Source organism: Halichoeres trimaculatus, unplaced genomic scaffold, assembly GCF_033239565.1.
Source record: "Halichoeres trimaculatus isolate MK-OKI-2021-1 unplaced genomic scaffold, fHalTri1.1 fHalTri1_scaffold_18, whole genome shotgun sequence".
Taxonomy (NCBI): Eukaryota; Metazoa; Chordata; class Actinopteri; order Labriformes; family Labridae; genus Halichoeres; species Halichoeres trimaculatus.
In genome coordinates, this window is record NW_027437196.1 from 12,961,064 (window position 1) to 12,988,572 (window position 27,509).

General features: G+C 39.4%; 3 protein-coding genes across 4 annotated transcripts in view; 1 reads left to right on the forward strand and 2 right to left on the reverse strand.

Moving 5' to 3' along the window:
* The window catches only part of zbtb47b (zinc finger and BTB domain containing 47b), a 35,935-nt gene extending 35,001 nt beyond the window's left edge, over positions 1-934 (reverse strand). The window contains exon 1 of the mRNA XM_074693575.1: positions 762-934. Within this exon, the coding sequence (XP_074549676.1) occupies positions 762-764 (3 nt within the window). The 5' untranslated portion in view covers positions 765-934. The remainder of the gene's footprint in view (positions 1-761) is intronic.
* Positions 935-4,291: 3,357 nt separating this feature from the next.
* Positions 4,292-20,782, reverse strand: nktr (natural killer cell triggering receptor). 2 transcript variants are annotated; one of them, XM_074692978.1, is made up of 17 exons: positions 20,635-20,782; positions 19,231-19,309; positions 18,631-18,705; positions 17,573-17,680; positions 15,906-15,950; positions 14,820-14,907; positions 13,992-14,021; positions 13,329-13,474; positions 11,829-12,045; positions 11,469-11,645; positions 11,295-11,382; positions 10,185-10,333; positions 6,857-9,337; positions 6,677-6,751; positions 6,446-6,505; positions 5,880-5,981; positions 4,292-4,891 (listed from the first exon to the last, which is right to left on the reverse strand). In XM_074692978.1, exons 2-17 carry the CDS (start codon positions 19,286-19,288, stop codon positions 4,822-4,824), a joined length of 3,969 nt encoding a protein of 1,322 aa, XP_074549079.1. In that variant the 5' UTR covers positions 19,289-19,309; positions 20,635-20,782; the 3' UTR covers positions 4,292-4,821. The 2 variants fall into 2 exon arrangements, with proteins under 2 accessions (XP_074549079.1, XP_074549080.1); XM_074692979.1 differs by lacking the exons at positions 19,231-19,309; positions 20,635-20,782 and adding an exon at positions 15,590-15,611 and having other exon boundaries at positions 4,293-4,891; positions 18,631-18,662.
* A 1,082-nt stretch (positions 20,783-21,864) lies between these two features.
* On the forward strand, positions 21,865-26,947 carry sec22c (SEC22 homolog C, vesicle trafficking protein). The gene is made up of 7 exons (XM_074692980.1): positions 21,865-22,124; positions 22,734-22,945; positions 23,141-23,304; positions 23,477-23,656; positions 23,767-23,885; positions 24,606-24,671; positions 24,763-26,947. The coding sequence occupies exons 2-7, from the start codon at positions 22,764-22,766 to the stop codon at positions 24,961-24,963; spliced, it is 912 nt and encodes a 303-aa protein (XP_074549081.1). The 5' UTR covers positions 21,865-22,124; positions 22,734-22,763; the 3' UTR covers positions 24,964-26,947.
* The last annotated feature ends 562 nt before the right edge of the window (positions 26,948-27,509 follow it).

Here is a 27,509-nt window from a genome sequence, read left to right on the forward strand (position 1 = left end):
ACAGAGCGGACTGTCTGCCTCCCTATCTGCCTCCATTCCCATAACTCTCTGTCTCTGCGCAGAATCATCTACATATCACAGTAACATCCTGGATTCTGGTTAAAAATGCAAGTTAATCCCAGTCACAGAGGGATGTCAGAGAGTGAAAGTGTGTCAGAGATTTGCCAAAACAGACAGTAGAAAAAAACACACACACATTATTATAAAGATTATGCAACAAAACTGAGCTTTGACTGTCATAAAGGGCACCAGGAGGCTTCCATACAGCACATGATGCTTATTTCTCAAACAGACATCTTTATGTGAGTGTCACCTGCAACAAAGTGAAGTTATAAAGACAAAGAGTGATGTCTTCTTCTGTGCATGAATGTCAAAGCCTTACAAACTTGTCCTGCCCTGTCTGCCTGTCTGTCGTTTCGGTTTCACCCATCCTGTCTACATTTGCACCCGTCTCGACCTGAGCCTTTATGCAGAAGCGCCCTGATATGAAAGAATTTAACTCCTTCTCTGCATCAATGTAGCTATTGTAGCCATTGCATTCTTTCAGCAGCTTCAATTTCCAACTTGTGCCATGTCGGCAAGTTACAAACTTCACCGCCAAACATACCGAGCACTGAATACAAAGTGACAGCCAGTGGTCCCGGCACATAATGAAGCAAAAGTGTGGTAAGTTTGATCGGCCTGCTAAGTAGCTCAAATTTGCAAGAGATCAAACAGGGACAAAAAAATAAACAAAAATGCAGCGGTCCTGTGTAGCCTACCATTTTGATCCAGCGTTTCGAGGCTCAAAGGAGTCCCAGAATAACTCCTTTCGCACCAGTTTTCCCTTCGCCATGAAAAAGACCGTTGATTTGTCACATTTCCTCACTATTTGCCTTATCCTCAGTCTTTCCCCCCCGTGCTGCTGTAGCATTCAGACAGACAAAAATGCAGAGGCTGCTTTTGCAGGAGGAATTGGTGATTGGAGCTCGGGGATCATATGGGCTTTTTGTCAGACGCTTTTAAAGGGACACGGTACTCTTTTTAACGTGGAGTTGCGAGACAAGCGCATTTCTTTGTACTGTACTTGTTTTTTTTTCTTTCTAAGGAGGGGGGCCTGGGCAGGAGGTCTGGGAAGGACATGCAGACATATGGCGCAAATGCTCGTTGCGCTTCCTCCGGCTGTGCGCGCCTGCAATCGTGTGACGTCACGCGGGCAGACAGATGCAGAGGTCAGGAAGTTCGGTCAATTCCCCGTTTTTCACAGGTCGTTTCAACTTCACTTTGACGATACAGGTGATAAATACTGTCCTAAATGAGACTTCTATAATAGCACGACTGAATTATGCAGACTTACACGTATCAGATTTAATGTGCACATGTTATTTTAATCCAAGCTAAAAAAAAACAAAAAAAAAACAAACAAACATAAAAAAAACATTATTTCAAAGCCATCTTACATTGCAAAGCAAATAATAACAAAAAAATTGTTTCAGTTCATTAAGGAACAAACTGATGTCTGAGAACAAAAAAATAACAAAATAACAAAAGAAAATAATATTTAAAAAATATTTGTTTACTTACTTGTATTAAGACATCATTCTAATTTCACGAAACTTAACAAGAAAACTTTTCTTACCCTACTTCTGGATTTACTCTGAACAAGTAATCCAGCATTGTTAATGTCTTTTGATATCCTGAAATAAGAGTTTTCTGGACTTGACAGGTGAATGTGGCTCATTTAAAACCCCTGGGAGCTAGGGATGGGTACCTTTCACATTTGAAACGATACGGTACCGATGCCCGGTACCTGGCAATCGTTACCGGTACTTAACGGTACCAAGTTTCGGTACTTTTTTGTGTTTATGTCGTAGAAAATATCATTTTTTAAAATAATGAAATATAAAAAAAATTCAATTCCACAAATGTATTCTTTAATACATAACCTTGCAAAGCTGTATTCATGTCCGGCATGGAAAGTCATCTACTCTCCCACTCCATCACAGTCACAAGGATGCATTTAGGTACCTAAACATGGTACCTTTTGGTTTTACATGAATCGATACCCGGTACTTTTGACAGAATTCGGTCGGTACCCATCCCTACTGGGAGCACCAGCGCTTCCATTTTGCAAGTGTCCGGTAAACTACCGTAACTCCCCCACCATTTGGGCCAGTGGAATTCAAACTGTTTTTCAAAGAAGAAAATACAAGCTTCACTGTGATATCCAAGTCGACAGAAATACAAAGTGGTCCTTATGCAACAAAGTTTGAATCACAGAAAATAACTGATGCAAGCTGTTCTCATGACTGTAAATATTTGACAATTTGGACCAACAAAAAAGCTAGCATTTCCTGAGAAAAGAGAAGATGAGATTTCCGTGCATGACGTTTGAATGTCTCAAGGCCAAAAATAAATAAATAAATAAACTAAAAAAAAATCCTAGTCATCTGTTATATACTTGGGTGTTGAAGGGTTAAGTGTAATAACATGTTTTTCTTAACTAAAAATAAGACAACAACATTTGCCTTGATGTAATTTTTTGCAGTGCAGCTTTGATAGCAAAAATGTCAGTGGTTCCAATGGAGGAGAAACAGTTAAACCTTGTTTTTTGGAGGAACTTTATCATGGTTTTGCTGCTGCTTTTGCCCAAATATATTTTTTTTGGTTGTTTTTAAGTTGTCTTTCAAAAGAACTGCAACTGCTACAACATAACAATCATTACAAAAGGAAGCAAATGGACACATCCTCTAATGGCAAAACTCAAAAAGACTGTTTTTTTGTGGTTATATTTAGGAGAAGTTAGAATCATCTTATATAAATTTCTTTCTGATCTAATATGTGTTTCCATTATGAAACAGTTTTCCTTTGTTACACATTAAACCCCTTTACCTGGTCTGTAACTCAGCCTTGTCTTGAGCCCCCCTGAGGGAGCCTCAGACCCCGCTGCCATTGCTCACTCCTGAGCCGACGGTACAGAGAAGTCAATACACTCATAACAAGGTGGGAGTAAAAAATGATCACAATCTGGAGCAGGTCCCATTCATCACCGCGTGTCCAGAAGTCAGCCGAGCAGACAACAGCAGTGTGGATCAAAGCACACACCCTGGACTGAGAAAAAGGCTTACACAGAGGGGGTTTTACAATGAGTTTCTTTCATTCAAACTATAGATGAAGGCATGAAAGAGAATATTTTGTCTAACTATAGTAATGAGAAAAAAAAGTGTACACTTTCACCTTGAGTTGAATTTGGGAAAGAAACAGATCTTTTTTCTTTAAAAGTGACTGTCACCTGATGTTTTTTTTTTTTTTTTTTTTTTTTTAACGTAAGAGCTTATTTTATTTGGGTGAATCATTTGAACCTGTTGGTCTCTGTTAAACACTATAACCTCAGTGCCAATGCTGGTACACTGCAGAAAAAGACACAGATCAGTTGGAACAAACTTTAAGACCTAACATAGCATTATTTGTAAATCCACTAAACCAGTACATGACTGAGTGAGCTAGAAATACAAAAAGGTGTATTTTAAGGTTTTTGAGGCACACATTGCCACCACGTCTCCCTTTTGTGCAGTGATATCCTTTTCTTAACTCCACTTGATTTGTCTACCAAAGAGGAAGATCCATCTCATATGAATAAATTACATTAGAGTACAAAGATTTTTACCTCTTTTACATAAGCTCCCCTCACTCATGTGTGCAGCTATGGTTTATTCTGCAACATAAAAATGCTGTTTGTCATTTACCTTCCTCTACATGGTGACATGATGGAGTATTCTTCATCCAGGTTTGACTTCTCCCATCCATACAAAACAGCTCTGAACAGTGTCAGTACATTGCTGCCTCCACTTCTGCATTTGCAGATAACAAACAGGTGCTGTAGCTTTCAATAGGATCTCAGTCTTATAGACATATTGGTTTTCCTGCAAGCAGCCTAAAGAGCGGTCCTATAGGGAGGAAGCAGAAGATGACACACCAGCACAGCTTAGATAGAGGAGACTACAGAAAAAATTAGCTCAGTGCAACCGTAAAATGATTAAAAACAGCAAATACAAGTTTCTTGTTCCAGGAGAGTCTCAATAAATGTCACTGACAAAAACCATTTATGATTTTGTTTTTTTTTGCTTAAGAAATCTAAATGAGAGACATTACTTTTAAATGACCGATACAAATAATCAGAAAGCCTGACGTGTCCTCAGTTGTTGCACATCCCAAATGTAAACACTAGATGGCGACATTGTCAAGGGAAAAAAAAGTCTCCATCTGAGGCAAAACCATCAAAGATCACCAACCAGAAGTTTCATAAGTGCTGGTATTTATTAGATGTAAACATTCATAATCGTTTGAACAAAATCAAAAGCAGATGCGCGTCAACATTTATGCTACAGCACTTAGAACACAAACAGCTCTTTTTGTTCTGTTCAATACTCTTCTCACTTTAAGGCAAAACTTACAAAATACCTACAAGCAGTTTCAGTCCTCAGAGCTGGGAAATTTACAGTTTTTTTCTTTCAGTGTATAAAACAAAAGTAAGAAAGTATTACACAAATATACAGTATTTCGACTTTGTACAGCTTATACAGTTTGTAACAAACAAATTTTTTGACTCTTGTGCCTCCAGGTGTCTGAAGTTCTGCCTTCCTGTAAGGCTGTCAGGTTTACATTACATTTTATAGCATTCATTTCTCAAGCAATTGCATGTCAGAGATTTTTTTTTTTCTCGTTAGGGGATAACAATTCTGTTAAAGATTTTAATTGTGAATCAGTTATGTAAGTAGCAGTCACTGTTGTGTGTTTTTCCGTGTGCAGACACAGTGATTTTGTTCCCTCTCATTCTGAAGATCAGCTGTAACGGCTGCTGCAGCTGTGACTCCTGTGCCTGGAAGAACTGCGACTGGAGGAGCGGTACGACCTGTAAAAAACACAGCAGTCACAATGACATATTCAACTTTTTTTGACCTGAATGACAGAGAATTTTAAGGCTTTCTTAAGCTGTGTTTCACAAATACAGCCTGCACTGCCCTCTACTGGTCTAGTAGTATACTGCAAAACCTGTTTTTTTTTCCTCTCCATATGTCATTGGTCTGATTTGCATAATGCTCAGTTCACTTAAGTCTGGTGGAAATATAGACAATAGTTGACCTATGGCTAAGTCCCGCACTCAAGCGCAATGAGCCAATCACAGTGCAGTTTAGCCATTTCCATACACTTGGACGTTCTCTGCCTGGAAGTCTACTGAAATGGCTTGCAGAAAGTCAGTTTTCATTTGGTTGAATGAGGTTCCTCTGAGATTTTAAGTTTAAAAAATGGTCAAACAGTGTTCATGGGGTACATGCAACTTTGACACAAAGTATCTTAAGAGGCTGGGCGATGGGGTGTATATCTTTAAAATCTTTAACATTAGCTAAAGCTAGCTTAATGTTAGCTCCTAGCTGTGTTGTTCATCATGAATAGCTGTTGAACAAAGGGCCTTTGTTAAACTAACATTGACTTCTGGAGCTAAGCTTCATTAGCTTATCTGTAATAGAAGAGATAACAAAGATTTGCAAATGATATGCTGAGTGATTCAGTGTGAATACTGTGGCCCCAAACCAAAACAGAGACACTCTTGGTAAAGACGGTAAAATTTTTTATTTTTCTCATATTCTGGGCCAAAAGCCTAACTTGGGTGGTGATGGTGATAGCAACAAGATGAGCTTCATCACATTTACACTGAGACCTTTGGCTTGTAACTGAAGCTTTTTATTGACCTCCTCAACAATACAGTAACAAGTAAATCCCTCCAATGTGTAGTTTAGACCCTTTTAGTGACTTTTAAATCACATGTAATCTTTCTGTTTTCAAAAACCATCAACGGCCTCCTGAAAAATGTCTTCTAATGTGACACCTGAGTTTCTCACCGGGATCTGCGATCTGAGCTCCTGTAGCTCTCACTCCGTCTGCGGCCCCGTCTTCTGCTCACGCTCCTACTGCGGCTGGAATAACTGTCGTAGGAGTCTGACCTGTGTTGCCAAACAGCCAGGTGAAAATGAAACATTACTTCAGAAATAACATGTTTTAAGCTATGAAAAGGTTTAACCCCATCAGAAGCACAGTACTGATAAAAATAAAGACCCCTCACTGTATATCGTGTCCTTTTTACCAGTGTAATCAATCTGTGTGCTGCACTGTGAGGAAAACTGATCAGTTATTTCTGCAGTCACAATAATGAATGACTGAACACAGGATTGATGTCTTCTGAGGCTGCAACCAATAATTTCAACCACTGCAAAATCTGCTGATTCATCAGTGACTGATTTATCTCTTTATCTATTCTCTCTGAAGATGATGAATGAGACCCAAAGTGAAGTTTAACAGCTTCTCTGAGGCGTTCACTCTCTTTAACAAGTAAAAAAAGGGAAGAACCGCTCAATTTGATGGAATAGTTAATTAATAACAGGGCATGTTGTCTGTTTCAGAGTCACACCTTGATCTCCGTCTGCGATTATACGACCGACTTCTGGAATGACTTCTGCTGTAGGTCCGACTAAAAGAAGAAAAAAAACAGAGGGATTTTAAGACTGAATATGACACAAAAAGCACAACAATGGAACCTTAAAAACCTGGAAGTTTCTCTTCTGAAGTCACTTTTCATACTTCTCCTCTGGGGTGTGTTAGAGGCTGCAGTAAATCCTTAAATCAGAGCGTTGGGGCTTACCTGTAACTCCGATATGTGCTGCTACGAGAGTGCGAGCGTCCTCTTCGGCCTCTCCTTCGACTCCTGCTGCGGCTCCTGAAAAGACAATGCTGTGTTATAAATGACTAAAGCTAGAACTAATGCTTCATCAGTCTTCTCACAGACCACAGGAGCGTTCACTCCTTGTGCTCTCTGTCTCACCTGGATGAGTAGCTGGAGCTGCGAGACCGACTCCTGCTCCGGCTGTAAGAGCGGGACCAGCCCCTGGAGTGGGACCGCTGGCTGGACACAGAGCGGGACTTCTTTGTAGTCTTCGAGGACCTGGTGCGGGACTTCCCTGTTGTCTTCCCTGCTGAGGGAGACCGCTCGTCGCTGGAGCTCTCCTGGTTCCTCGGGCGCTGGTTGAGTCGCGCTGTCTTGCGGACCTCATCGAACAGAGATCCTGGTCTGACTCTGCTTTTGCTCTTTATCTCCATCCTCACACCTTCAGCCTTGGTCTCTTGAAGCTGGTTGTTTCTCGTTGCGACAGGCTGAATGTTTATGTTCTGCAGAGAGGACATTCCTTTCAGAGGCCTCCATTTAAAGTTAATGACGGCTTTAGAGGAGGGATCTTCTTCCTGTGGCATTGTGGTCGAAGGCTGATCCTGGCTATGAGGTAAAGCTGTGTCTACAAACTTTGAGGTAGATTTTGAGGCTAATTCAGAATTAATATACTGATCCTGTGCAAGTGGAGGTTCTTCAATTTCAACATCATGCTCTGGGGTGCAAATGTCCATATCCTCTGCAGCCTCCTGTTCCTTAACGCTGGGTAAATTTGCACCGTTCCTGTTAGACTGAACGTAACTGTCATGTTTTAGATTTCTGTTAATGCTTTCTTTTGCTCTTTGTTGCCCTCTTTCTTCTTTTCGAATCAGATTCTCATTCAGACTGGCAACACTTTGGTTTTTATTCACCCTGTCTTTTATGACTGGACTTGGACTGTGTTTCTCACGTCTGGATTCATCCTCCTCCTCCTCCTCTCCAAACTCCAGAGGCGGCTGCCAGTGGAAAGTCTCTTTGAGCTTCTGATGTTTCCTCTTGGATCTCTTCCCTTTCTCTTTACCGTGATGTGATCCACTTTTGTTGTCGCTTCTTCTCTTGTGTTTGTGTTTACGTTTGGACTTCTTCTTGCTTTTGTGCCTCTCCGGCTCCCTCTCAGGACTCTTTCCCTCGGTTGCCTTTGACGTTTTCCTGGAGGTCTCATGCTCTGATTCAGAGCTCGCCTCACCCTCCTCTTTTTCAGAAATGGCAGACGTCTTGGTGGTTATGTTCTCACAGTCGCTTTCGGAGTTCCACCCGGTGAGAGAAGACAACTTCTTCTCTGGACATTCGCTTGACTGAGCTGTCCGTTTCTGCTTCCTGGTCTGCGTCACTTGATCGCTGTCACTGTCCCACTCAGACCTGCTGTTGAAGCTTTCTGCTGGGACTGAGCTGTAATGTTTCATCTCTGGATCCTGAGAGACGCTTTTCTCTCTCGTTTTCTCCACAGAGACACTTCTCCTGATATCAGCGCTCTGCTCACATCCTGCCTTGTTCTGTGACTGAACATCTTGACTACCGGCAAGTGTAATGTACTGATCTAAATTTTTTATCCTCCTCAGAGAGCTGTAGTACTCTTTCCACTCCTTGTCCAGTGAGTTTTTCTTGTTTCTATCAGTTTTATGGGAGTTTTCTGAGCCTGATCTGCTGTAGGATGATGACCTGGACCTGGATCTTGACCTGGACACAGACCTGCTGTAACTTCTGCTCCTGGAACGACTGCAAGACTTACTCCTGGAGGATCTGCTACGTGAGCGCCCTTCAGGTTTATGTATTCTACTGCTTTCAGACTCACCTGTAGCAGTCTGAACTTTATCCTCCGCGCTGTCAGCCTCTTGAGCAGAGGAAATATTACCAGGAGCTGCTTTAGCTTTAATTTCCTGGATATGGATGTATGACGGCTTCCACGGCTTCTGACCAGGCTTCCAGCGTGAGGGTGGAGGACTATCGCTCAGCGGGATCACCGGGACACTTTCAGGAGCAGACACAGTGGGGGGTCTGGGGCCTGATGGGACTTTACCATCTGTGTGCTTCTCTGCCATGTGGATCGGGACGTCTGCTTTAAGCCTCCTTGCTTTCCGTTTCCTTGAGGATCTGGATGAACTCCTCTTCCTGGATCGAGATCTTGATCTAGACCTTGACCGTGATTGAGAGTACGACTGAGATCTGGATCTAGATAGAGACCGGCTTCTGGATCTGGAGAGGCTTCTCGATCTGGAATAAGACCTTGTTCTTCCTCTTGATCTAGATCGACTGGATGTGTAGGATCTTGTGTAGGATCGGGAGTCTCTAACGGACATGACCGACGCCCGTCGTCTCTGCGATGATGACCGACGCTGATTTAAAGAGGAGCGGGATGGAGATCGGGATCTTCTGGACTTTCTCTCTGAGGATGCAGACCTCTCTCCCTCTGACAGATACGTCTCTGAGGGTTTGATCTTAGTGTTCTTCTTCTTGCTGTGTTTCCGTTTTTTGGCTCTCTTCTTGCGCTTGGCTTTCTTTTTTTCTTTCTTCTGTTTGTGATGAAGGCTGGACCGCTCTGAGCTGTGGTCTGAGGACTGTTCTGCAGAGCGGGACCATGCGGAGTCACTTCTGTTGTCCCATCTGCGGCAAAAATGATCAGTGTGTTAGTTCAGATGATGCATGAAGCTAAAAACATGTTTTCTGTTTGCTGTGAGCAACTTTTTGGCTGGTGTTGAATCTTTTTTGTTTTGTATTTTCAGACACACACAAAAAAAACACATCCTCACTCTCTAAACAACCACTCATATAACTCAGAAACTTTTCCATGAAAAATGTAAACAAAAGCCCCATTTCCATCAAGTGGTTCAGTTCGGTTTTTCTCAGTACGGCACGCATTTTGTGGCGTTTCCACTGACTAATCCCCAGATCCTCGAATAACTTAACAGTACTGTCCCACTTTTGGGGATCATTCCATTTGGGTGCCAGACATACTGGTCTGACGCCAGAAGGTGGAGCTGCAACAGTCTGTTGATTGGTTGAAAGAAACAAAGCTTGATTGCGCTTTGAAACAAAGAGCCATATGGAAATCACAAAGAAGACAAATTACTGGATGCCCTCCATCATTGCTCTTTGTTTACTATGTTGCGTTTTTCTTTTTCGTTGGATTTATTAGTGGGATACACTGTGTTGCGCTGCTATGGTGTCACACTATTACATAACTGACACAGCTATCGACATCTTGCTCACATGTCACTTATCAAGAGGGGACACAGAAACGTAAAAAGGATTAGGCTTAACTGATCCAAACTGGACTGGTTGGTGAAAACGGGGCTAAAGGCTTTTCTGCAGCCTCGCCTGACAACTAGCCTGTCAAAGTGATTGGTCTTGTTTGCTTAGGTCACAAATTTGCATCTGAATTCAATTAGTCTGTTTCATAACCACCTTCAAACTTCTCACATGGGCTTTAAAAGAATACATCAAATCCTACTTGTCTCCTTTGCTCCATCTCTCGATGCTCGGCGGCTGATAAGCCTTGGTCCTCTTCATCTCCTCTTTCCAGTGTGGAGGAGTTTCACTGCTGCCCCGCTCCTCTACAGATGCAGAACGTGATTTGGACCTTGTCGGTGTGTGATATCTCTGGGGAAAAATTTAAAATAAATTGTACTTTGTAGTAAAAACATTAATGCAAATTCCTTGAAAATTTAACTCTTTTTTTCTTAGCTTGTGGCTCACTGTGTCCTGAGAAGAAACGGTTTTGGTCAAGGAGTAAATTACGGAATTACATATCAGCCAATCATCAAGATATTCATTTATTCTTTGTCCATTTTTTTCTTTAAAGAGGTGGTATTCTGCTTCCCCATATTTTAAACATGGATATGAGGTAAAGGTACCGGATATTCATATTAAACGTATGTAGATTTTCATACGTATAATTCATATTTATATGTCGTAGAAGCTCCTGAATCTGTCCATAAACTGTTCACAATGGCCTGTTCTTATAATGGCACGAGATCTTTAAGAGACTCAAAACACCAGGGCCTCAAACACCAAGGTCTGCATTGCCCCAGACAGTTGTCCAGAGGGCCGACCAATCAGAGAGAAGAGGGTTTGTGAAGAGGGTGGCCTTAAAGAGACAGCAGCTTAAACAAAGCTTTTAAGAGAAAAATGAACTTCTGTAAGCTGTGAAAAATCTAAAGCTACTACAGGGGTACCAGAGGGACAATAAAAAGCCTAAAAAACACAATACCTCTCTTAAATATAAAAGCTATCAGTGCCTGCATCTTCTTTAAACTGGGGTTAAAATATTAAATTCAAATGATGTGAAATTCTGCTGGCTGGTAGAGACAGGACAGGGGAGGGAAACGCGAAGCAATGTAGCTAAAACCAAAAAAATGAAGAGGAAAAAAGTTTAGTGAAGAAGTAAAATATTGTCCAACACAAGAAAGGGAATTTTTTGAGTATCAGCACAATTTTTTATCTGTTTTAGAGAAATTGACTTCATTATTCCGTTCCTTAGGATAAGCCAAAGTGAAACACGTCGGGAAAAGGTTAGGAGAAGACCACTTGAAAAAGACAAACATCAACTTTCTTATCTCACCATCGTTCCCCTGCCTTTGATCTTCCGTCCTGACTTGGAGACAGCTGGTTTCTGATCGGCTGTAACAGACGTTTCTTCTTTCTCAACTCTTGAAAAACGAATATCAAAGTCAACTCTCACCACTGAAGGTGTTCACTGTTAAAGGTGTGAGTAACAAAAAAAAAAGACCCTCACTTTTGTGTTTTGGCATCAAGAGAAGGCATATCCCGCCGCAGCAGGAAGCGGTTCTCTGGCACTGGTGGGATCTCCTCAGGCCGGACGACAGGTTTCTCCCTCTTCCCGCTCTGCTCCTTCTCTCCGTCTGCGTCTTTCTCTCCATCCAAAGGCCCTGTGTCCACTGGGCTGTGAAAGCTTGGTGACACGATACATGCAAAACAATATTTTGTTATGCAAAAAAAGAAACCCTTCCCTCTCAAAGCTCACAGGGAATCATTTTTGAGTCTCTATTTCTATTCTCATTCACAGATCTCAGGCAGTGGTTCATGCATTCAAAACACACACAAGTAAATAAGTCAGTACAGATTATAAAAGCACCTCTGCTTGGGCTGCAGATTATCAGTATTCTTCTTCTTCTTTGAATTCCTTCTCTTCTTTCTTGATCGTTTCCTTGCATTTTTCTTCTGCTTCTGTTTGTGCTTTTCGTCTGCTTCGCTCTCAGACTCGCCTGAAGACGTGAAGTGAGGAGACGAGTCTTGGGAATCCTGGGACGACTCAGCAGAATAGGAGGTTCGTTTCCTCTTGCCTTCAAGTACTAAAAAGAAACACAACAAACAGTATTAACATTCCAAAAATGTTGTTTCCACAATAACAGGCGCTGATTTCCTGAATAACAGAGAAAAAGACATTTTCAGAGAGGTGTGAGATGAAATCAGTGCAGGCTTTGTGTGATTCTTCATGGTATGTTGGAGGTGGTGAGAGCAGCCTGGCAGAGTCAGGTGGGCAGATGCCAACAGAGCTCCACAGAGATCCCCTCGCTGATCCTCATTAAAGAGAAGATCAAGTTACACGCCTCGCATGAATGCCGGGGGGCTGGTGGGGGGGTCAGGCATCTAAATGCCAACCTCTGACAGGATAAGCACAAACTTTGCAGCACATTAGGGAATAAAACCAGAAAATGGAAACAACACTGTTTCCTAAAAATGGCTACAATAGACAAAGAGACTTTCCTAAAGTGCAATTCTTAAATCCCTTTTTAAAACTCAGCTTTCGAGACATGCTGTTATGTGTTCTGTCATCATTTTGTTTTCATAATGTCATTTCATGAAATCAATTGCTGTTTTTGATTAATTTATCCAGTTCATTTCTGTATAATTTATTATTATTATTTTTTTTACTTATATCTCTTTTCGAAGCTCTAACCTCTTTACTGTTCTGATCCTTGTATTTGACTTTTTCACCTATTTACTTATTTATTGCTCTTTTGATTTTGTTCTTTTCATTTTAATTCTTAAACCTCATTCTATGTGATTCATCATTGTTAGTTTCATAACCTTAAGCCACTTTCTTCTTAAGCTTTCAAACATTACTGGTCTTCCTGGTCTCAGTTCTCGTTGTTTGGTTCTTGGTCACTCTGTAGTCGGGTCACGTCACCTACTTTATTCCTGAGTTGTTACTCTTGTGATTACAGTTTTTAAACACTATTTCTATAACTATAAACTGGCAGCTCAGCTTTGGGTCCTCTGGTTGTTGTTAATTCCTTTTTGTTTGTTTTTTTCCCTCCAACATATTTGTTTAATTTGAGTTTAATACAATGTGACTAAATGAGTGTTCTACAGTGTCCTATTTCCAACATGCTGGACTTCATAAAATAATCCTGACACTTTGGGTTCCGAACAGGAGGTTTTAGAAAAAGTTAAAAAATAAAAATAAAAATAAAATAAAATAAAAAAATAAAATTAATTAAAATGAAAACAGTGTTTCAAGTGTCAATAAAAAGTTCACTAAAAAAGATGAAATAAAAATAAAAACAAACATAATATCATTCTAACCTTACAGGAAAGGTAAATAAGTTTTTTAAACAAATCAGTTTCTTACCATCATTTGCAGACTTGGTGAAAAGTTGTCCGCAGTCCACCACTCGCACATCAGCGTAGGGTCTGCTGGCTGAATCAGTCTTCAGCCCCTCGATCTTCTTTATTACTTCAAAACCAGAGGTGACGCTGCCGAAGACGACATGTACTCTGAACAGAGGAAGAAGGGAGAAACTTATTTTTCACCTATTACTGGGTATTTTTTCGTTATTTAAATGAGAAAATTTGTCTGACACACTTGTGTTTTTATTTTTATTTTCCTGATGTTATTAACAGTAAAGAAAGTGTTCTAAATGCTCTTAAAAATTCTGGGAAAAAGTGAAGTGAAACAAAGAAAAGTTAAACCAGAAATGTGCTGTATTGAAACCCTACCCATACTGCAAAAAGTGAGCTGCGTTTGATGTCTCATTTCAAGATATTAAAAATATAGAAATGACAGAAGAATTTCTTAAGAAGAGCAAAAGAAAAATGTTACTTGTTCAGTTTCTTTTTTCAGGCATTACTTTTGGCTTTTAATATTTTAAAATTAGACAGGAAGTCAATGCAGCTCTTGTTAGCCTAACAAGATAATTTTGCTTATCAGTCTTCACTATGCTGCCCATTTAAGGCCCACATCCCCATCCTACTGGGCAGAGTTAACCTTAGGCCAGATGAAATACACTTTTACCCGTCAAGATGAGGCGCTGTCTTGGTTGTGCTGTTTGTAGAAATTCCAGCATTGGTTCAAGGAAGGTTGACCAACAGCAGGGTCATGAAAAGAGAGAAAGATGAGGAAAAGAATTAGACTAAGTAAGTCACTTAAACACACAGTGAAAACTACAGTAGCGTGGGTAATGATCTCAGTAAAAATAAAAACATTTGCAAGTGCACCATTTGTTTTGTGACATCTGATATCCAATCAGTTTAGAAAAAGTTTGGATTTAGTCATCAGATTAAAAAAAGCCAAAAACAGGAGGAGTCTAGATTTTAAAGATCATTGTCCTGGTTCTATTTTTATATTTCTGCTATGAGAACCTCTACCTCGTGGTTTCTGTGATAAGTTTACTCAGTCATTTATGTGTCACTTGGTGTCATTTAGTGTCATGGGTGAATATTGTTCAAACAATCCAAAGTAAACAATGTGCTCAGCAGAATATTTGCAAATACAAACTAGAGAACAATAAATACAGTCAGGAGAGAAAGAGAGAGAAACACAGCCTTGGAGACACATTACCTTGGAAGAGCAGGATGCTAGAGTCTCTGTAAAAATGTTACACAAAACGGCAAGAGAAAAAATGTAACACATTTGTAGGTAAAAAAGAATGAATCCATGTTTCTCTGCACTTTAAAATCTCTAACTGCACACAGAGCGCGGTTAGTTGACGATCACACTCATCACATGACTTATTAAAGCACAAAAAAAAGGGACGGAGAACAGAAACAGTGAAAAATCTGAATCAATAATGCACGAGTTTGGAAGATACACTTAAGGTGGTTTCTTTACGAAGTTACGCACATGAAGAACTGTGAACCGTTGGTGTCCTTCCCACGGTTGGCCATGGACAACAGGAAGGCTCTGTCATGTTTGAGAGTGAAGTTCTCGTCTGTGGGGAGCAGAGGAAGACGGAGCAAAGTGTGAGAGGGCGTCCTTTAAAACAAGGGGAGGGACATATTCAGGGGAGAGCAGGACAGAAGGGAGAAACATTTCAATCCTTAACACCTGATCAATCCTCCCATAACAGCCCTGAGTCCTACAGACTTCTGATTGGTATTTCTAGAGTGCAAAGCTGCTTTAGACCAAAACCTGAACATCAGTTCTAGTGTGATCCAAAGCATAGCAGACTGACTTCATTCATTTTACACATGCAATCAGGGACTTGACGCTTACATTGAAGCTTGCATACTAAATGAATGAAAACCAAACACCTTCAATGCTTTGAAAAAATGGTGTATTTATGTGAAATTTATAGATTTTTGCATACAAAAAAAATCTAAAGTCTGCTTCAGTTTAGCTTTAAAAATGAGAACTGTGATCACATTATTTCATTTTATGCCAGTATAGAAGCTTGTCTTATTTAAGAGCCCTACAGCTTCCATATCCTGGAAGTCATGTGTCTATAAATACCACGTACTGTATATAACATAACTGTAACCTGACCAGCCCGAGCCTGCAACATCCCTTCAGCACAAACGCGCAGATGCAAATATTTGCACTGTTTTGAGTGACAGAGGAAGGTGGTGGGGACAATAGTGAGATTGTGTTACAGATCTGTGTACAACTCTTACCTTTGATTTTGCAAAGACCACTCTATAAATAAAAGAATATGTTGAAAATTTTAGGCAGGAAGATTGTTGCTTTCAGTAAAGAGAATGCCTACTCTCCATGCTGATTTGATAAAAGCCCACTACGGTTACTTCACAGAAGACAGCGACTATGCAATGGAAAAGGGAAGGCCATCAAATGAAGGGAAATTCATATGAAACCTTTCAGTAACGCTGTTCTAACATGCAAAAAATTTGCTCATGCAGATGTAACGGAGTTACTTTTAGATAATCATTTACAAGCCATCAAAATGTATCTGATAGATTAAACTCCAGTCACCTTCAAAGTAGCCACCATATATGGACTCTCCTCCCCGACCATTTCCTGCAGAGACAAACAGGATATTTGATAAAAATACAAAAACGTATTTACATTAAAATCACCAAACATTTAGATATCTCCTACCAGGATAGAAACATTAATTGGGAGTTTATATATTGACCTTGGACACGTTCCTTTTTTGAAAAACATACAATTTTTAGGTGGGAGAAAAAGAATAAAAAAATTAATATATCAGGATTTTTGCTTTGATAATATCAAAATTGGGATTCTTTGTTAAAAAACTAACTTTTTTTATTCAAATTCAAATTCTTCATTTCAGTCCTCATTTATAAACTGGATTGAAAAGAGTTACCACTTTTTCTCCAGCAGAGGGTGAAATGCTTCTCTCTGACTCATGTGATTGGCATTTTATGGGAAAATATGGCACCTGATATAGTATATAGACATTATCATCATCACTCAACTTTTTCACACGGTCTGGTGATAAAAAAGCAAACTAAAAATCTCAAAAAACAAAACTATTGAAAATTACAATTTAAATCGTAATAGAATCGAATCGCAAGACTAGCATATCGTCCCAGCCCTAAATTTTACGGTTCAAAATTTTCTTACAACTGTCCCTTTAAAAAAACCCAACAGACTTGTGTGATTGGAAACCATAGAGCCACTAAAGTCCCCATAAAGTGATCATCTTTTTCTGTAGCTGCATGAAAATACATTGTGCCCATAAGTTTTTCTCTCACACATAATTAATCGCCGGGCCATATTACAAATTTGATTAAAGAGGGGGTATCATGCTTTCCTGTACTTAATATATAGATGTAAAGCAACAACGCTGGATGTTCATACTAAACGCGTGTGGAATACCCCAACATATTCATATGTAGCAGAAATCCCTAAACCTGGAAAATGCTTTTAAGGGTCCGTTCTGAAAACAGCACGAGATCTTGGTGAAACTTGCCGAAATGATATGATCATCAAATCAAGATCTTCTAACTAACCTACATGCTAGAGTAGTGGGCCTCAAACATCAAGGTTAGCCCATAGTTCTGCCCCTTACAGGCCCCTAGAAGGCTGCCCAATCAGAGTGAAGGGGGGTTTTTGGAGTGGAGAGCCTTAAAGAGACAGCAGCTAAAATGACGCATTCAGACAGAGGCTGAAATAAGAGTTTTCTGAAACACCAGGGTGAGAAAAATAGAGATTTTTTTATCCAGCTGTAAACAAAACACTGCAGGGGTACCAGACGGGTAAAGCCTAATAAAAAGCACAATACCTCCTCTCTAAAGATGTAACGTTCCATGTGAACCACCAAACTGACAGATTTCTTCTAGATAACTTAGGAGCCATTTACGGCATTAGTTTTAGGATGCAACACAAAAATATTGTTGTATTTTAGCCTCTTGTTAATATGGAAACAACATTTTACCTGACCTAAACCTAAAACTTTTGAAAACAACCCCCAGAGTGGATTTTTTTCTGAAACGCCGTCTACAGGCCTGGTATGCAGTGCAGAACACACGATAGCATTTTCAGTCCCTCAGCGTTTCTGTGTAAATGCAGATTTTTTTCACTGCGTTTTTTTTGCTTTTTCAGGTGAAATGTTGTGGTGGGGCCTTAATGAAACACACATTTTAGGCAAATTATTTCCAACGTTCCATGATTACCTTCGGTGAAATCTCCACCCTGGATCATAAAGTTCTTTACGACCCTGTGAAATGTGGAGCCTTTGAAGCACAGCTTTTTTCCTGTGATTCTGCCAGTTCCCTTTTCACCTGCAATCAGACACCACATGTTACCTGAGATTCAGTTTATGCAACACATTCGACTTACCTGAAGTGCTTTGGTGCATAGCAGGGGCCTTAAGTCGTGAAGGAATGAAAATGTGGAACGTAACCACACAAGTTTATTGTAACTGGGGGGGCCTCAGTTGGGGGTTTTAATAAACTAGATGCTTTTGTCTGAGTAGTAATGCAGACAGGGTACCTCAGCTTTTACCTCCTGGATTTTCTGTCTCAGGTAAACAGAGCCGGAGAGATTTCATTACACGTGTTGATGTGTTTCAATGAGCTTCAAGATGACAAAGCGCTCCCTGTTCTTATAGCCCGCTTAGGTTACTCATCTTTCTGATTTGCTTGCTTCAGCTCTGTTCCAAGTGTTTGGTTTCTAACTGTGTGGGCTGATCCTTTGCTAAAAGGATACATACGTGACATCAAGGAGGCCAGTCAGACAGAGTATATATATCATTGTGTTATGTTGGGTCTGTGTGTGCAGGAAAAGGAAACGAACAAGTTATGGTGGGCTGAAAAATGAGAGGATCGATCTGTAGTCTGCTCACAGATTTATGGCTATCTTTAGTCAAACCAACCTTTCTAGAGTACACTGTGTCCTACTCTGTGGGATGAAATATGTAGAGAGACACCAGGACCCCCTGTGTCCAACCAGTGAGTCCATCTGTCATCGAACAATTTACACTTGCTCCTTTCGCCAGGATATCCAGTGACCAAAGTGGAGTGTGGAGGTTCATACCGAGCCTTATTCGCTATCTTGCTTATTCATCTAATTACTCTGGTTATCTTTTTGATAGAGAGGGAAAAGATTAGTGTATTGACAGTTTGTTTTAGTGTGAAGCCTGGCTACTCAAACCTGAACTGAATCAGTGTAAAATTACTCTGGTACACTGTGGTCTAAATGTTGCACATATAGAGCTTAAGATGTTACTCACCGGTGCACAAAGAGAGAAAGTTCTTGCTTGTCTTGGGACAAACATCTGAAAAGAGTTGAAAGACTATGCGCCCAACTGGAAAACACAAGAGAAGAGAATATGCTTACTTTAGTTTGTAGGTTTACAAAATGTGTATGGTTTTAAGGTTGGTTTACAAAGTTTTATAAACCGCTGCAGACTTTGGCTTATTTTAATGGGTTTTTAACAATGAAGAGAACCCTAAGGTGAAGCTTTGACATCCCATTGCTCTGGGCAAAACCGGTAAGCACTCCTAAAAGAGTAATGAGAGCTTGTTTGTCCCTTATCTAAATATTCAACAAATTCTTTATTTAGCTTAAGGCAACTCAACTGGTCTTTTAACTGTTTTTACATCAGCTCCTGCTCTGAATGTACACACTGCTAGCTTCTCAAAGCTCCAACATGACCATTCAGAGCAGAAAAAGTGACTAGAGTATTTGTTTTGTACTAGCAAAAATTTGCCCTGTAAAAAATCTTCACACAAGCAGTTCAGACGACTTATTTAGGGTTTCAGTTCAAAGCAAACCTGTATGAAAATGAGCCAAGTCCGTTTACTTTTACACTCATTTGAAATTCTCTTACCTGGCTCCCGGTTGAGCTCCACATCAAAGTAGCACTGAGGGCGGTCTTTCACCCCCATAGTGATCAAAGTCCAGATGACCTAAAATATATGAGGAGCACAAAAAAAAAATCTTCAAAAAGACTTCCTCTTCCTTAAAGAAGCTGCATTCAGGTCGCCATTTTTAGCTGTCAGTGTGCACCTACAGTGAATTTAGCAGTGTTGGAAAACAATGTGGAGAGACAAACAGACAGCGAAGGAGGTTGGCAGAAGAAAGGGGAGGGGAGCAAGGGATGGGAGGGGAAGGAGGGAGAGGTCTCTGGGGAAATGTACCAGCTATGCAAATCCACCCACAGCACTGCTTCCCTGTTTAGACTTTACACAGCAGCGTATGGATACAGAAATGTCACAAACTGATGACATGACAATGTGAGCTTTAACTAATGACAATTTTGTCTAGGATGTGTTCTTATAAAGAAATCAAGCTAACAGGGTAGTGTTAACATTGGTACAGCAAAACCACATTCAACACACAAACGGAAATGCAAATCTCACAGTCTAAACTGTAAAGTATTTTTTGAAGCAATCATGGAGAGGTAGATGACTACTTTCTCAGCTCTTATTCTCTAAAAAAGTCTTCTAATCTTTAATTTAGGCCTGTGACAGCTGCACCCACAAATATAAAGGTGTTGTCTGTATTCATGTCACTTCATTGTAAAAAAAAAAATCTTGATTCAGCAGAATGAAACTGCATCCCACAAATCAAACCACGAATCTTATGCTGATCTGCGGTACCCATTATCTCCGCTGCCACTGTTCAACACATATAGAAGCATGTTGAGGCTATCTAGATGAACTTGTAAAGAATATGACAAACGATGACACTTTTCAGCTTAATGTTAACAGCTATAGGTTGCTGAAACTGTAGAAGTCAAACATACATAAAGATGCTGAATCAAAGTTATCTGATACGCTATGTTAGTATGTAAGCTTTGTTACTAAATGCCAGTCAGACCACAGAGACAGCTTAACAGGTTTCAAAGAAGCAGGATACAGCGGTTACAACCAAGTAACAGCTGAGATAACAGAGTCAACATCACCATCATCATCATCATTAGCCTACAAATGTCCTGACTACAACTATAATGCTAAATAAGTTAGCCCTTTAATCAGCGCGCATTTTAATTCCCACCTTAGTCAGTCTCCTCTCTAGCAGAAAAACAACAAGCTCAGTGCATTTTAAATTAATAAGTGGAATAGCAACACATTTAATAGCCTCAAGCTAACTTTAGTGTTAGCGGAGGCAAAACGGTCCAGCTAACGGCTAGTTAGCTTGTTTCCGTTTAATTAGTCTTACCGTCGCCCACACCAAAATAACGATACGACAGAAGCAAATTTTGCTGAAATACACAACTGAAAACACTAACCTCAATGCAGTAGCTAGCAAGCCAAGAAGCTAGTCACTGACGGCCGAGAGACAGATAGCATGCACCAACTTCACTTAAAATGCGCTACAAGGCTATTCTAACTAGTTAGAGAGGAATTTGTCCCTCCCGCATTCCCGTAGCTGATTTGTTGTGGTTTCGGTGTGTTGATGGGAATTACAGCTCTTTTACGGGAACCGGTTGTTTTGAGTTGGCTCAAACCAGTTCTTTTGACCATCATGTGTCTTGGATTTTTCTTTTTGTTCCCCAAATTACTTTTATTACCAACAATAAAGTAAAACAATGTATATAACAGATTACTAATGTAAAAATATATAATTATATTAGTGTTTATTGTTTATATTGATTTATTCCTGTACTCTTCATGCTAATACTCAATCTCAATTAGACAAAAATGCTTGATCTGCTAAAAAAAAAAAAAAACAGCATTCTGGAAGAAACAGTTTTTCCAAGTCTTTAATGAAGACTGAAATTGTGAAAAACCTTATCGCCTGTCTTCAGCTGGTAAGAGCTAGGCTTATGACTTCCATGTTCTACATGGATTAACACAAGCTTAATTTTCTGACATTTTTTATTTTTTATTTAACCTTTATTTAACCAGGAAGTCCCATTGAGATTAAAAAAAATCTCTTTTACTAGAGAGACCTGGCCAAAATAGCAGCCATACAGAGTCACAGTACATGGAAAATGACACAACACAATCAACAGGTTAAAATAAATAAGCAAATACGCACATTGGCTTTCAAGTAAAACAACCACATGCCTCTGTCAACACACTCTTAATGATGCTCTTAAATTCATTAAAAGATATCACTGAATACAGTTTTAGCTCTTTTTGAAGATTACTCCACGACCAAGGTGCATTAAAAGAAAAAGCGGTTTTCCCCAGGTCTGTAAAAACTCTCGGTACAGAGAAGAGCAGCAAGTTAGAGGATCATAACTAATACCCAGTAGAGCTTTGATATAGAAAGGAACAGAGGTAAGATGGAAGTTTTCCCAGAATTGCTTTATAAATAAAAATCAGCCAGTGTTAACCTGCCACTAGTGTGGGAACATAAGCACTACGACACATCTCTACCAAACATGCATCTTCACTCGGAAAAAGAGGAAAAACAGACAAACAAAAGAAAAAACGGCTCCCAATCAAGAACCGACTCTCGTTGTTCACTTTACAGACTCGGCCCTTGGAGTCCGATCGTTCGCGACCGACCCTTATTAAGTGTATCAGGAAGAAGCCCTCCAGTTAGCTCGCTGGCTAATATTAATGCAACTTGTTACGCATTTACTACCGCCGATTAATGGGATACTCTATATCTTTCGCTTGTAACACAGATTATTAAAATCCACTCTGACGCGCTTTTTAAATTGAGGCTGGTTATCTGTGAGAGTTTAATTTTTGTGATAGGATGCTGTAGCAAGCTAACCAACAGTAGCTAAGTAACAAGGTGCAACATGACAGCCATGATATTGAGGTAAGGTTTGAACAACACGTTTATAACAAATACAAAAACACAGAGAGAAATATTGCAGATATTCGTTTAGCCGAGCTATAATCCACAAGACTACGCAGTTTCACAACCTACGTAGTTACAATTAACTCTCAGCTGCTTGTCAGTGTACACATGGGCAAACTAATGGCGGTCATACTAACAATAGATGGGTTCTCATCTCAGTTTGGGTTATTTGTATAGTTTGAGGAAAATTTGTTCAACTTTATGGACATTAAACAGTCAGAGAGTTTGTAAAGCTAAATAATTGCATCATTATTACTGTATTGATAAACTACACGAAGAATGATGTCCCTGGTAGTAAAACATTTGATAGGAATGTAAAATTTGTGTAAATGTGCATTAAGATGATTCCTCATATAGCTGAGGAAGTAGCACAAAAGAGAAGGCATGATCCACTTTCCCTGAAGTATTTTTTATGCAACAATACCTAAAAAGATATATATTATATCACATTTGATACTGTTCTTTATATATTTATAATATATTTATTTATATTTACTAAAATTGATTCAGACACTGTCAAATTGTAAGAGCTTATCAACATTAATATGTTTCTCTCTTTCTATATAGGCAGTGCGTTCTTCATGGACCCAGCAGATCATGTCTCTGATCCTGTTTGCCTTTGTGGTTCGGGTCAGGGATGGACTCCCACTGTCTGCCTCCACGGACTTTGAACACAACCGTGAGCTCCAGGAGAGGAAGCAGCAGCTCAGGACCATCAGCAAAGCACTGGCGCGTTTCCCTGAGAGAGGGAGCATCAAGGGCCAGGAGCTCAACATATAGTATGACTATATATTTATATATACATAGGGTTTATATAGTGTAAAAAAGATGCCTAGTGTGAAGAGGCTCAGTGTGTTCATTATCATAATGCTGAAGACGCACACAGTGTTGTCCATTTGACCGCAGGGGTGCCCATGCCACGCTGTGCCAGGCTGTTTGTTTACTAAACACCTTTTCTCCTCTCACCTGTTCAGCTTCGTCTCTTCAGAGGGCGTATCCTACATGGCCGTGTGCCACTGCAGCCTCCCTGTTGCTAAAGCCTTCTGCTTCCTAGAAGATCTGCGCTGGGAGTTCACAGCATGCTTCAATAACTCTGTGGTTGCCTTGGCAGCTAGGCCGTATCCATTTTTGGAATTTGGTGAGTAAGAAGAGAAATATTTTTATGTAGGTGTACTGATGAATAATACGATTGAGGATTTTTGATTTGAATTAGAAAATGAAACATGAAAAACAGCTGCCTTTTTTGTGATAATGAAACTCAGAAGAATTAGTTGATATATTGTGTTGTTACCCTGGATGATAATCCACAGATGGCACCATTCAGAAGCTGAAGCAACAGTATAACCAGAGCGGGGGTCCAGCTTTGGAAGTAACGTTGGCTGAGGTCCAGGAGGATCTGAGGATTAAACCACCACAAGTTATAAATCTGGAAGAAGTGGATCTCACAAATGGCATTGCAAATGGGCATACTGAACAAGGTGCTGGATCTGGTAAGTTAAAGGGCATGCAATTTAAGCATTTTTACCAAGTTGCTCATTGAAAGTATGTGCACAGACTTGTCTGCTTTAGTTTTTCGAAACCATTTCTTGTGGCCCTGCAGGTCAGAATGTAAGACTGGAGCCAGTGACAGCACCAGGTATCCTGTCTCTGGTCCTCAATATCATGTGTGCGTCTTTGAACATAATCCGAGGGGTACACCTCATTGAGTACACATTCCAGGTGAGGACGATGCAAGAATGGCATCAAAACAAATGTTTAAGAGTCAAGGATGGTGATGCTGGAAGTTCCTGTAGAAGTTTTTTATTAGCAGCTGGTTCGAAAATCAACTGAAATTCCTAATGATGTCTCCAGATCTTCTCAAATAAGCAAGTCCTACCATCAGGAAGAAGAGTGATGAATCTTATGCAACTATTTTAGAGTATCAAATACTTTATAAATTTTATATTATATTAAGCTGTTTAAAGAGGGGAGGGTAAGGCCCAGGACAAGATTAGAAAAGACCATTTTAACCACAAAGGGTGCCAAAATCAACATAAACCTGAAGTTCCTTATCAGTGCTTTAATACACTTTTTATATATATATTGCTTTGTGACCAATGCAAATATTTTTCTGTGTTTTTATTTTTTCTTTTCCTCACACAAAGTCTATCATAAATATCCAATTATTTTATGTATTTTACAAAAAAATAATTAAAGGACAAGTACAACATTTTGGCCTTCTTGCCTGCTTGAAAAAGTCATGAGTATGGAAAAAGTCATACATGCATTATAACAGTTGGCTGATATTTGATCATGATGAAATGCACAAATCTTGACTTTTTTCAGCCTTATGTTAATTTAATTTTAGAATGAATGTGGTACTTTTTAAATTATTGGGAGTTTCAGCTTCATCAGAAATTAGGAGCTTGTTAAACATAGTTTCTTTTCATGTTTATACAGGATGATTATGACGGCATATGGAATGTTGTAGCATTTCTCCTGGCGTTCATCTGCTGCGTGTCTCAGGTAAACAAGCCTCACACACTTAATTTAAGAGACTTTCATCGGTCTGCTCTCATCAAACTTCTTCTGACTTCTCTTCTCTTTACTCCCACAGTGCCACCTCTACCTGTTCCACTCATCCCTGAAGAGGCTGAAGTCCTTCGCTCTACTGAGCACCATCATCCTATGCAACCTCTACCTGTTCGGCCTGAGGAACATTTGGCAGCTGATCTTTCACATTTCGGTCGCCTCCATCTCCACCTTCCTTATCCTTACACGCAAACTCCAAGACAGATCCAGTGACTGTGGGGTCTGAGGAGCAGAGGGGATGTTACACTTCACCTCTGACAGCTTGTTCTGTCACCAGTTCTCTGTGCAGGTGAGAACATGAGAGAGGAAAATGGATTAACCCACAAAAACCACAAGGATGTTTGGATTTTTATCACCAAACATGAAATCTTTGTCATCCTGAATTCATAATTCAAGTGAATAGATCCTTGTAATATGTATTTGCACTTTGTGCATACTTTTCCCGGGACTGCAATAAGTGCAAGAAGACAGCTTATTCTGGATCCTTTTAAACGAATAGGTTGAAGTTTAAAGGAGCCATCCGTGTGTTTTTTTTAAAGATGGAGAGAGGTTTGTTTTCAGTCAGAGTTCCTGACCAAAGTTTTTCATGTAGAAACTGTTTTTAATGCAGCCATAGCTCTTGATACTTGGGATTTAGTAATGAAGGTGCTTCTCTGCTCAGATTCAGCTCAGTATTATTTCTGCTGCTACTAGCTATTATTGACTATCATTTGCATTTTCAATATAAGGTGACCGTTCGTAATTCCAACAATAATGCAGCATTTGATTTAACTGGAGGTTTACATTAGCAGACGACTGGTGGAAGTTTCATTCTCAAATATTTCGAGTTTGGTTTAAAATCATTGACAGTCAAGTAGAACAGTAATGAAAACGGCTGTTTCTTTTCAATAGTGGGCTGTCCCATGCCTTACTGTGTTCATTCACCAGAAAGTGCTCGTTTAGTCTTTGTGATGGTTCACATGTAAGGGCTCTGATTTGTTTATTCACACTGAGGGTAATAATGTCTGTGTAAGGCACATTATTTTAGAATTTTCAACATCGATTTTTAAATAATTCTAAACTGCATCACAATTTTACTTCTACAGTAATTTTTTAAATTTCAGAATTAAAAGACAAAGTCGTTTAGACTCTTTTTTACTTATCTCTACATTGTCAGAATGTAAGCTGCAAGAAGACAAGGAAGCACTGACTCATGGGCACTATTGGGTTTAAATTATTGTTTTTTGTGTTTAGACAATTGTTCTTGAATGTGTTGCAAAGTGGGTTCAGCTGAGATATCTATTATTATTATGTGGTTTATGTTTACTCGGTTCTTATTCTGAACTTGTTCCTTACAGAAATAATTCAGTCTTACATATAAGGACCTAAAACTGTAGCGCTGGCCAGCTTTGATTCTCCTTTTAGCTAATTTTGCTAAACTTGTTATTAAGCTTCAGTTTAAAATAGCTAAACAGTTGCACTAACGTCCGTTAAGCGAGGAAAAGAAAGTTTTAGTTGATAGTGTTAGTTTGAATACTAGTGTTGTGTCCTTCTCTTCCAAATGTTTCTGTGCTTTAAAAAACGGTTGTCAGACAGCAGAGAGGGGGGTAGTCATGGAAAACAAAAGGGTTGTTTTAAATGAATCAGTTTGGTAAAAGTAGTGTACACAGTGTGATGAAACTCAAATATTTTCATCTTGACAGTTAATATGTAGCTGCCTGAACACAATCGAGCCTCTTGGAATAAGAAATTGAAGAAAATCAGAGTTTTTTCTAAAAGGGTTTCTTTAACATGAAGAAGACATTTTGTAAATAAACCAAACCATTTCCAGTAACAGACGCTGGTGATGCTGTTATATTTTTGATACAGAGAACAGACTTGCTGTTTCCACTGCGCACTACAGGTTGTTGGCCAAATACATCACAGAATAACATTGCTACCCATTTTCTTAAAATGTGGAATCAAATAATGTGTTTTAAAATATATGGAATGACAATGAAGGATAATTATGTTTAAATGAAGGCTGATAAACAGTTATCATGAAATGTAAATGTGGGTAACCTGAAGTGTGTTTAAACAGGATTAATTTAAAGACTGGGTGAGTGTTTTTGTGTGTCTGCTAATGGGAGATAATGTAACAGTCATTTAATGTAACTGCCAAATACACTGGAGATTGCAGGGCTTTGTTTTGTTTTATTTCTTTCGGTGGTGAAACTGACATTTCATTAATTAATAAATAGTGTCTTTTTTCCAGTTGTTGTGTGTTGGCTTTTGTTAAAACTCAGTTTAAAATGAATCTGCATTAGCATCACAATAAAAACTATAAGAGAAAAAAAAAGGATAATAGAATATGAATTGTAATGTAAGTGGTGGGCTTGTTTGCACTTTGCTCAATGCTTAAACCTGCACAAAAAGCCAGTTTTAATGAACATGAATACCAAAACTGTACATTAGTAACTCAAGGAAATTTTAGTGATTTGCACTTCAAGCAGAAATATCTCTAGAATAGTCACTGCTGACTATAAACACACGTAAACTGAAGAACAAAGAGATCCATTGAAAAGCTCAGCCAAATTATTTCAAGCTATTTAGAAATTGACATGATAGATTAGATTTACTTAGCAAAGGTTGCACTAAACTACATTTTTGTTTACTTTTTTTGTCAAAATAATTCCAGAAATGTTTGGTGCCTTGCTCTATCAGGTCATTTTTTGTTTTTTCTCTCTATGATGGAAGTTTTTGATTTTTCCCTCCAAAAAAAAAGCCCAGCTTTCAGATGCCTTACAACCACTA